We start from the raw sequence: 11,835 nt of genomic DNA on the forward strand, positions 1-11,835 counted from the left end.
TTTCTTAAACGATCAATTGAAGTTGTTATTTCATTCAAAATTGTTCAGATTAAATTACACTCACACTCTAAATGAAAAATAATGATAAAATTTAATTATTTATTAAATTATAAAAAAGCAATATTTGATTCAATGCAATAGAATAAAGAATAAAATATATATATTATCTTTTTGAATAAGAGATTAAAGGTATGATATTGTATCAAGTGGGTAATATTTTTTTTTTAAATAAAAATTGAGAATTGACGGTGTAGAATCTAAGTGAGAATTAAACCAGATAGGTTTATATTATTAATATGAATTAATTTCCATACTAAATTATATGAACATAGCTATCATGCAATATAATTAATAATATATTTTTAATATGAATATTTTTATTTATTATATTAAAATTATTAAAAAAAAAAAAAGCAGCATTGCCAGGACTTTCCAGCTTGTAAGTAAATAAAGCAAGAATTCAAATTGATTCTCCACTAAAAAAAGGCAGAAAAGAGGTGTCGTATCTCATCACAAAGGACTTATCACTTCTACGCAGAGTGTGTGCTTTAATTTAAATTTATTAATCAATAATTAATATAAATTAATTAATTAAATTAAATACTAATATATTAACTCATTGAATCCTAATCCTAAAACACCAATCACTTATTTTTTTTAAAATATAATTTAATTTTAATTAATTCGATAATTAAAAATATATCACTTATTTAATTGATACAGTTTTAAATCTATATTTTTTTAGTAAATTAAATCGATTCGAGATCTATATATTATAGATGGATTAAACTTAGAGGTGTATGTGAAAATGGAAAGGGAAAGAAACAACAATATTATAGAAATTTCAAAACCTTACGTCTTGTGTTTGTTAAGCAATTTCTGCTTTGCAGCTTTCAACATAATTTCCAAGCTTACTCTAGATAATGGCATGAGTCGTTATGTTCTTGTTGCCTATGGACATGCTCTTGCGACTTTAACCACTGCTCTTCTCGCACTTCTCTTTGAAAGGTGATTTTTCTTTTTTCTCACTACTCTTAATTATAGAATTACCAAAAACTCTGCTCTTCTTCTCTATCGATTTAAGGGATGAAAGGATAGAGAACTTTGAAATTCTCTCCGGTCAAGAATTAAAATTTTATAATCACTGGCTAATATGTATTTTACAATTAAAATTGGATGAACAAAATAATTAAAACAATATAAAGACAATGAGAATATTTATCAGAAGAAATTATAAATGATCCAAAAAGAATTATAGAAGAAAGATCTTTTAGATCTTTTAGATTCAAAAGAATATAAGTATTTTACAATTTTAATTTAAATAGAATATCAATTTAATTATCTAATTAAAGGAAAGATTTTTAAATAAAAAATAAATTTGTAACTAGTATCTAAGCAGGGTTATTTTTGGCGATATCAATATTTCCTTAAGAGCGTGTGTACTTGTTTCAACTACTGCTTTCATATTTGCCTATATTAATTCTCCATTTAACTGTGTCGATCGGTAAATGGATGTTTTGTGCAGGAAAAATGAAAGCAAACTGAGTTTACCCGTTTGTGGAAACATCTTCTTCTTGGGCCTTCTCGGGTGAGTACATGAGAATTAGCTTTACAACTATTAAGATATTTGAATCTAAATTCATATATTTATTTCACACGCTTTAATTAATTTTGATAAACATCCCTCGGAATATTTGAAGTAATGATTACCAATTAAATTTATAATATGCTAAATGCATTTTCTCGAATCTGAGCAAACTTGTCACTACTATATTTTAGGGTTTAAACGATAATATTTTAGTAGTTATGAAATTATTATCTTAATACTACTAGAACAACAATTTAATTGCCATAAAATTATTACAAATAAAATTTTATTTTTTTATTATATATAATAATATATTTTAATAAAAATTTATTTTAGTAGATAATTTTAATTTATTATAATATTATTAATTTGATATACCACCTCAATATGATAAAATGGTTCAGTATTTTATTATTTTTATTGGGTCCCATTATAATTTTGTACCTTTAGTTGAAGAAAAATTCAATTAATATGAAATGATATTTTCAGAGCAATATTAAGGACAACGTATCTTGCGGGAATGGAATGCACATCTTCAACATTTGCATCTGCTATGGGCAACTTGATCCCTGCTATTACTTTTCTTTCGGCAATTTGCTTCAGGTACTTACTCAAGCTTCAGACTCTATACATCTGTATAGTCATACGGTAGCGAATCTAAAAATTTAAGTTAGAGTCTTATTTTATTTTTCTAATAAAATCTTCGATTTCACTTATTTTAAAATTTTTTTGTCTTTATAAATATTAAAAATTATAATTATGGTTCCTATATATAAATCTCCAATTTCATAATTAAATATAATTATATAACTTTTAAAAAATTTATCAATTCAGGCTTAACCTGGTGGTAAGTGCATCCGAATAAATCTGAGAGATCTCAAATTCAAATTCTCCATTCCCATTGAAAGAAAAAAAAAATTTACTATAAAAATAATTTAAACAAATTACTTTAAAACCCTTCACATTTTATTGTATTCATTACCATAAGTATTAAAATTAACAGTAAAAAAATTTATAACGTATATATTAATAAACATATAAAAATAATATAAATAATAATTATTAGTAATATATAAAATATATAAAAATGATAAAATTTATAATCATTAGCGATAATATTTATTATTGCTAATTAATAACTTTTTAGCAGTAATTATAATTTTGCCATAAAATATCTATAATTACAAAACTAAATAATTTCTATAGCTTTGAAAATTCAAATAAAAAGTCTCTTTCGCTAAGTTTTTAGCACGGCTACCTTTAGTCTAACAATAAAAATTAAGAGTGAAGATAACAGTAACGTTTTAAAACTTAACGAGAAAGACATTTTAATTGAGTTTACAAAACTATATAGACTATTTAATATATTTTTAAAGCAAAAGATTAATTAATTAATAAAAAGTTTAATATTTAATTCTTATAATATGAAAAAATTTATTGGTGAATTTTTTTATTTTAAAAAATGTATTAAAATATTTTTAAAACGCTCATTAATTAGTTCTCCGTTAATTTTAACTGTTAAATATTATAAAAAAAATCTAAAATATTCTTAATATGGAGATATTAATTAATAGATTTTTTAAAAATTTAAGAGATTAATTAATAAATTTTTTAAAATTATAAAAATTAAATAATAAAATACTTAATAGTAAAATTAATAGGAGACTAATTAATAGACTTTTTAAAATATTAGAAATATTTTAATATAATTTTTAAAATTTAGAAATAATTAGTAAATTTTTTTATATTGTAGAAATTAAATAATAATTTTTTTTTATATTATAGAGATTAAATAACGATTTTATTTTTTCTTTTAATTCAGGATGGAGAAATTAGTGTTGGGGAAGTTTAGTAGCAAAGCACAGATTGTAGGAACTGTGGTTTCATTTGGTGGTGCAACGCTTATGACACTCTATAAGGGCATTGTTGTAATTTCACTGCAGCTTGGACACAATAAAAGAGCTCACTCCCAATCAAAAGTAACCCTAGATCAAGATTGGATAAAGGGCTCCTTCCTGCTTCTCGTTCATTGTCTCTCAACAGCTATACTCTACATCTTACAGGTAATTATTAATATAATACATAATTTTGGAGAAATTATAAAAAAGGTTACCGCATTTTCAAATCAGGATTTATGATTAAATTTGCGATAAAATAGTATCTTATAATTATACACCTCAACGAATTTTCGATGAAATTCATATTTATAATTAAGAGTAAACTATAATTTAATTCCTCTAGTTTAGTAAATACAATCTTTCGTTTTTCTGTTTTTAAAAACCTTCAATTTAATATTTCACATTTAAAAAAATTATAAAATAGTCCTTATCGTCAAATTTTCAGTTAACCTACCATTTATTTTAATAAAAATAACTAAACTACCATTTTCTCCTCATCCTTCTCCTTCTTTTCCTGATCTTATTCTTCCTTTTCTCCTCCTCCTCCTCCTCCTCCTCCTTCTTTTTCTTTTTCTCCTTCTCCTTCTTTTCCTAATCCTTTCTCCTCCTTCTCCTTCTCCTCCTCCTCCTCCTCCCGATCCTCTTCTTCCTTTTCTTCTCATCTTCTTCCTCGTCCTCTTCCTCCTCCTCCTCCTCTTCCTCCTCCTCCTCCTCCTCCTCCTCCTCCTCCTCCCGATCCTCTTCTTCCTTTTCTCCTCATCTTCCTCCTCGTCGTCGTCCTCTTCCTCCTCCTCCTTCTTTTTTCTGTGTTGGGATGGAGTGAATACTGTTTGGTTGAATTTTTTACTTAAAAGGTAGTTTAATCATTTTCATTAAAATAAACGGAAGGTTAACTGAAAATTTGACGGTAGGAACTATTTTGCAGTTTTTTAAATATAAAGGATTAAATTGAAGGTTTTTTAAAACAGAGGAACGAAATATTGTATTTCACTAAACTAGAGAGACTAAATTACAGTTTACCCTATAATTAAATATTCAATATATTATTATTAAAATTTAATTAGATTAATTAAAAATTACTGCAAAAAATACATGGATCATTTTGATATAAAATTAACTTCAAACTAAAAAATTCATAAAATTACACGATATTTCTGTAAGATACGAAAAATTAATATTATAAACTTACCAAAAATAGTATTGATTAAGTTTCTTGCATGTTGAGATATGGCAACTGAGGTATAAGAAATAATACAAATAATGCAGGCAAAAACAATAAAGAAATATCCAGCACCAATAGCTCTTACAACATTAAGTTGCCTAGTAGGAACTGCAATTTCAACTATTGTGGCAGCTATTTTAGACCATAAAGCTTCATCATGGAGATTGTCCTGCAATATTTCTCTTGTTGCCACTCTTTATAGTGTAAGTTCCTTTTATTTTAATATATTAAATTTTAGTTTAAGTTTATTTTGATTTCAATTATCCACAAATATATTTCCATACAATCAGTTTTGCAAAGTCAAATTTAGGAGAAACCCCTTATTCCATTTGGGAAAGTAATATGAAATATCAAACATATCATAAATTAACGTATACATATATATACAGTTACTAATGTCATTTAGGGCGTGAATTCAATCGATTTGCTTTAAAATCGAATCGAACTGAATAAATTAAAAATTAAAATTTTAATATTTATGAAAATTAAATATAATTAATTTTATACTGAAACTAACTTAAATCAAATCGATTTAATCCTATTCGATTTGATGTATTGAACTTTTTAATAATTATTTTATTTTTTACACTTTATTTTTAATATTTTAAATTTTAATTGAAATATTTTAACTATTTATATTTATAAATAATAATATAATATTGTTCACTAATCGATTCGATTCGTTTTTATCGATTTTTTTAATTACAATCGACTGAATCAAAAGAATATAAATTTTTAAAAATAAAAATCAAATCAAATGGAAAATAATTTAAAATTGAATTTTTAAATTGATTCAATTCGATTTTTTTTTTTAATTTGAATTGGTTCACCACTAATATTATTTTCAAAATTAATTAATAAATTTCGAATACAATGATTAGGCTCATTTTATTCTTAAGGGGAAAACCTAGTTTAATAATTCTTAGAAAAGGTATTATTGGGAGGAATAGCCTTCAAGAGATTGCCTTCTGTCAATTGTAAAATAGACACGGTTTATATTATAAACTTAAAATTTTAGATTATAAAGTCAATTCTTTTATATTTGCCTTAATTTTAACCATTAATTTCAATTAATTTTAATAAATAATTTTTACTTCACGTATTATATTACAAAGAGTTATTCCATGAAAGGCCTTTTAGATAAAAATAAAATCTAAACATTTACCATTAATTTATATTTATATTTTAAATTTTAAATATTGAATAATAAAACTAAATTTTTTTTCAATTTATCACAATTATAACAAAAAAACTAAATTGAATCTGAAAAATTAATAGCAAACTATAATATAATCCTTAAAATTTTATTTGACTAATAAAATAGTTCTTAAAATACATATTTTTATTTTAATAATATTTTTTTTAATCTCATTATTTACTTCTTATTTTCAGTTTTATCCACTTATTGTAGATAAATAAAATTTTAAAATGTAAAAATATTATAGATTAAAATATATAATATTTTATTTTATTTAAATATTATTAGTATGAAATACAGTTTTTTTTTTACTTATTATGAGAATAATAAAATAAAATATTGAATATCTCAAATAATTTATGAGAATACAGTTAAGATATATGAATTTTTATAAAAATTATAAAAAAATAACTTTATAGATTAAAACATATAATATTTCATTTTATTTAATATTATTGATATGTAATATATAGTTTTCTATATATTAAAAATATGTACATAATTTATGATATTGAGTATAAATATTTTTATTTTAATATATAACATTGAGGTAATCGCTAAAAATAATTATGTAATTTTTATTTTGTTACAATTATATTTTATATTTTTTTGCTAATTAAATTCTAAACTTTTAAAATTGCTCCAAAAGCATTCGAAGTGTTTCTTGTGCCACTAATAATTTCATAATGTTAATCAGCCACTTTTTTAAAATTATACTAATAATTAGAGTGATTTTCAAAAAAATTAATAATATATAAATTAATTTAGGATTTAATTGTCTAAATTGATTTGATTAAGTAGTTAAAAGAATATATAATTTATCTGGAGTTTTAAATTCGAGTCTCGAGTCTCCATTCTCCATCTTCTTAAAAAAAATTACATTAATAAAATAGATAGTCGCTAAAAATAATCCTATATTTTAAATTTATTATAATTTTATTTTAAAATTTTAAATTATTATTATTTTTACTCTGAAATTTACTAACATGATGATGACGTGTCGAATGACGTAAAAATTCAATTAATTTGATAAAAAAATAATACATGATGTAATTACAATAAAATCAAAAGTATATAATTTTTTTTGTAATTAACTCTATAACATTTATATGTGATATTTTATGTAATGAAGATTTTATTTATAATAAATATTTATTTAATATAACATATTTAATATTATATATAATAAATATAAAATAAATTTAATATTACATATGATGAATATAAAATAAATTTACTTTCAATATAAAATTTAAATTAAAAATCTATGTCTTATTAAAATAAAATTTTAAATACTATATTGTTATTTGTCATTAAAGTTTTTTAATTTAATTTAGTATTCTTAGTTATAATTGTGATAAAATTAAAAAGATTTAATTTTATTATTTAAAATTTAAAATTTTGAATATAAATATAAATTAACGTAAATATTTAAAATTTTTTATTCAACTTTTAAGGATTATTAATTTTTTTTATTAAAATTAATTAAGACTAATGATTAAAATTGAGAAAAATGTAAAAAAATTCACTTTATTATTGAAAATTTTAAGTTTAAGACATTAATATCCTAAACTTTTTTTTAAAAAAAATGATAATATCCTAAACTTTAAATTTTAAATAATTAAACTGAACCATTAAAATTTATCACAATGTTAGTTCAAATTAATTTTGACAAAATTTTAAGATCTACCATTGTCATCTTAGTTATTTTTTAATTTATACTGATTAGATAAAATAATTTAAATTTTTTTATAAATTTATATTTATATCTCAACATTTTAATTTATTGGATAAAATAATTTAAACTTTTTTATAAGTTTACCTTTATATCTCAATCTTTCAATTTTCTATAGTGGGAATATAGACACTCAAAAGATTAATAGATTTTTGGCTATGGCACTGGCAGGATAAAAAAGTTAAATTGTTCGTCAACTTTCTTTGCAGCTCTGAATGCAAGGGAAAGGATAGAACTTAAACTAATAGAATATAAATGAAGAAAATGAATAAGAGAGACTAATTTACAAACGAAGAAGACTATCCACCAATTTATTTTTTTTCTTCTCTGTTAGTATTTTGATTAAGGATATGATCGTTGATTTTTTTAGCATCTTCATAATTATATTTCTATTATTCGAAATTGAAAGATTATGATATCAACGCGAATTTGTGAAAAGGTTTTGATTATTTTGTTCAATAAATTACAAAAATTAGATATAAATGTAAATTTACAAAAATGTTTAGATTATTTTATTCAATAAGTTAAAAATATAGTTATTTAAAAAATAATTAAAAAATTTAAGATGTTAGATTTTGATCAAAATTAATTTGAATTTAAACTCTTATATACAAACAGTAATGGAAAAGATAAATAATATTTCAGGGGATTGTGATATTTGGAATCATAGTGTACGTTCAAATGACGGTGATAAGAAAAAAAGGTCCAGTTTTCGTCACAGCATTTAGACCTTCTTCGACAGTTCTCGCGGCTGTTATGGGAGTGCTTATTCTAGGAGAAGCCTTGCACTTGGGAAGGTAGGTTTATTATTTAGCCCATTTTTTAGATAATTTCTCTTTTTTTTACTATTTATATTGAAATTAACAGTAAAAGTTTTTACTATTAAAGTATAAAATTTGCTATTAAAAATTTATGATAGCAAAATATATGTTTGTTGCGGCCATAAATTTTTTATAATGAAATCATATTTCCTGCTAAAAAATAATTACTCTCAGTAACAAATATTGTTATAAACAGAATTTTTTATTATTATTTATAATTTTCGCTGTTATTATAATTTGAAAGATTTATAATTTAGTCCCTGAATATTGCCATTATTAACAAATCAATCCTTATATTTTTCAGAAATCTATTAAAACGTCATTATCTTTTCTCTCTGTCAACAAAATAGTCCCTCTGTCTATTTTTACAGTTAAAAATATAGTAAAAAACTAAATTACCCCCTTCTTTTTCTCGTTCTCCTCCTCTTCCTTCTTCTTCTTCATTGATTCTTCCTCCCCTCTTCTTCTTCTTTGATTCTTCTTTTTCTTCTTCTTTTTTTATTCTTCTTCGATTTGAGGAGGAGGAAGATATTCTTCTTCTTCTTTGATTCTTCTTTTCTTCCTTTTTAAAGAGAGGAGGAGGAACTATTTCGTTGACGGAAAGAGGAGGGACTATTTCGTTGACGAAAAGAAACGATAAGGATATTTTAATAGATATAAGAAAAGATAATGATATTTTAATAGATATGAGAAAAAATAGGGACATTTTAATAGATTTCTGAAAATATAATATAGGGACTGACTTGTTAATAATAGCAATATCCAATGACTAAATAAGAGGTTTTATTTGAGGGCAAAATTGGATTTTAAAAATTTTATCTCTCATCCTTTATCCATTTTTAACTGAAAAAAAGACGGAAGGACTATTTCGTTGACGGAAAGAAAAGATAAGGACGTTTTAATAGATTTCTAAAAATACAGGGACTGACTTGTTAATAATGACAATATTTAAGGACTAAATCGTAAATCTCCCTTATAATTTTTATATACACGGACAGTAATTTTTTATATTGCTGTTTATGTTAGTTTTTATAATAATAAAATTAATATTGCTCTAAAATATTTTGCTGTTAATTATAATATTTATTGTAGTGTAATTTTTTACTATTAAATTCATAAATATTTTTATTTATACAGATTTAGTTTTTTTTTAAGTAAAATTAAAAGAAAATGAGAATTTTGTTGATGGAAATTAATTTAAATTAAAAAAAGTACAATACTTAATTGGACAAGCTCAAAAAGCCATGGAGTTTCAAACCTTTTCATTTTCTTACCTCAATAATTTCTATAGATATATATTTTATTCTCTTCTACTTCTGAACTTTCAGTGTGTTAGGAGCTGTACTGATAATAGTTGGGTTATATGCGATTCTCTGGGGAAAGGAACAGGAGAAAGCAAAAGAGAATAAATTGCCAAATCTTGCAATAGTTGCAGTAGATCATTCTATCAAGGAGAAGCCAGACAGCAAGTGATGGTTTGTGTTCGTTTATTCATACTCATTTCTGTTAAAACTTCCCCTTAATTTCAAGCTTCTTTTTAAGTAGCAGATTAAGAGGGTGGTGACTCAAATCTGAACCTACCATGTAAGTGATATAACCTAAAATTTCACAAGTTGAGCGTGGAGCCATTGAAGCTTAGCTTCAAATGTGTACCAGACAAAGATTTGGTCAATAAACTATCTGCAATTTGGTATGCAATAAATACATATGCAATTCAACCTTAAGCTCTGTTGGGTGACGATCACAAATTAAGAGGAAAAGTGATTGTAGCGAGTATTTGATCATCTATAAATATTAAACTCTCAATTTTATTTAAAGAAGAAAAGTGTCGAACTACTTCATATAATACTCATTGATGAGAAGGCGTCGGCAGTTATGAATAAGATATTATTGATATATATGGAGTAATAGGGAGAAAATTAAACACACTACATTAATAATCAATGTAAAATAATGGTTATAAATTATTATTTTATATATTTAAACTATAAAAATAAATCGATAGTTATGATTTGCGAAGGGACGATTCTATATAAAATAGTTGTTTATATACTTTTTCATAATAAAAAAGATGGCTAAAATTATAATATTATTAAATATAAAATAAAAATTTTATTAAAATATAATATTATTTTATATATATAGTAAAAAGTTAAATTTTTTATAATAATTTTAAATTGCTTCTAAATTATTGCCTTATTAATATTAAAACAATACTTTTATAAATAATGCTACAATAACATTTTACAGTTTATGCAAGCAATTATAAAATTACTGTTTTAATACGTCTAAGTAATAGTTTGACAATAATTCAAATTATTATAAAAAATATTCAATTTTTTATTATATATAACAATATAATTTAATACATAATTTATTTTATATTTAATAAAATTATAACGATGTCCGCATTTTTTATGCATTACAAAAAAGTAAATAAATCACTGCATTATGTTATAGCAATATTGATTATCTTGTTGTTGTCTCCACCCACAGGCTCAAAAAGATGCTCATTGCGTGATGCTATGCAAGCGGAATTTAATGCTCTTATAAACAATTTGACATGGGAATTGGTTCCTAGGCATCCCTCTCAAAATATTGTAGGATGCAAATGGTTGTTCAAGATTAAGTTTAACGCCAATGGTGATTTAGATAAGTACAAAGCTCGACTTATCGTAAAGAGATTCACTCAACGTTTCGGAATCGATTATCATACTACCTTTAATCTAGTTATTAAGCGAGTTACAGTGGGTCTTTACATCAATTCGATGTAAACAATGCATTCTGGCAAGGGAAGCTTGAATATGATGTCTATATAAATTAACTAAAGGGTTTTGTTAATCTTCAATATCCTGATCATGTCTGTAAATTGCGAAAAGAAATCTATGGCTTGAAGAAAGCACCCCGGGCTTGGTACATGGCATTAAAACATTTTTTACAACATTATGGCTTCCATAGGTCACAATCTGATAGCTATCAACATAAATTATCACTAGTAATGGCACATCTGCTCTTTCAAACATGATTACTTTCCTATCTCAGAAATTTCTCTCTCAAAGATCTTGATCAACTTAATTATTTTATTGGAGCGGAGGTTCATCTCAGATCTCAAGGCATTATTCTTTCTCAATTCAAATATAATTCTGACATACTCCCGAAGTACAATATGCAAGACAGTAAGAGTGTATCCACTCATTTGAGTAGTTCCACTACCCTCCAACTCAATGATGGTTCAACTTTAGCTGATGCAAAACAGTACCGAAAGGTCCTTGGCAAGCTCCAATATCTTTTCTTTACTCGTCCAGGTCTGTCAATAAATTCTTTCAGTTCATGCATTCCCCAAAAATTATGCATTGGCAAGCAGTCAAACGCT

General features: G+C 23.8%; 1 protein-coding gene across 2 annotated transcripts; it reads left to right on the plus strand.

Moving 5' to 3' along the window:
* The first annotated feature begins 783 nt into the window (after positions 1-783).
* LOC110619205 (WAT1-related protein At5g07050) lies at positions 784-11,158 on the plus strand. 2 transcript variants are annotated; one of them, XM_021762489.2, is made up of 8 exons: positions 784-1,008; positions 1,526-1,588; positions 2,078-2,191; positions 3,411-3,651; positions 4,753-4,911; positions 8,287-8,438; positions 9,791-9,937; positions 10,959-11,158. In XM_021762489.2, the coding sequence occupies exons 1-7, from the start codon at positions 809-811 to the stop codon at positions 9,933-9,935; spliced, it is 1,074 nt and encodes a 357-aa protein (XP_021618181.2). In that variant the 5' UTR covers positions 784-808; the 3' UTR covers positions 9,936-9,937; positions 10,959-11,158. The 2 variants fall into 2 exon arrangements, with proteins under 2 accessions (XP_021618181.2, XP_021618180.2); XM_021762488.2 differs by lacking the exon at positions 10,959-11,158 and adding an exon at positions 10,011-10,241.
* Positions 11,159-11,835: the final 677 nt, after the last annotated feature.

The sequence above is a fragment of the Manihot esculenta genome, chromosome 7 (assembly GCF_001659605.2).
Source record: "Manihot esculenta cultivar AM560-2 chromosome 7, M.esculenta_v8, whole genome shotgun sequence".
NCBI lineage: Eukaryota > Viridiplantae > Streptophyta > Magnoliopsida > Malpighiales > Euphorbiaceae > Manihot > Manihot esculenta.

Excerpts from the sequence above, each read along its gene's own strand:
- LOC110619205 (XM_021762489.2), top strand. The coding sequence starts at position 809 with ATGGAAAGGGAAAGAAACAACAATATTATAGAAATTTCAAAACCTTAC. Across the intron at positions 1,009-1,525 it reads CTCGCACTTCTCTTTGAAAG|GAAAAATGAAAGCAAACTGA; the intron begins GTGATTTTTCTT and ends TGTTTTGTGCAG. Across the intron at positions 3,652-4,752 it reads CTATACTCTACATCTTACAG|GCAAAAACAATAAAGAAATA; the intron begins GTAATTATTAAT and ends CAAATAATGCAG.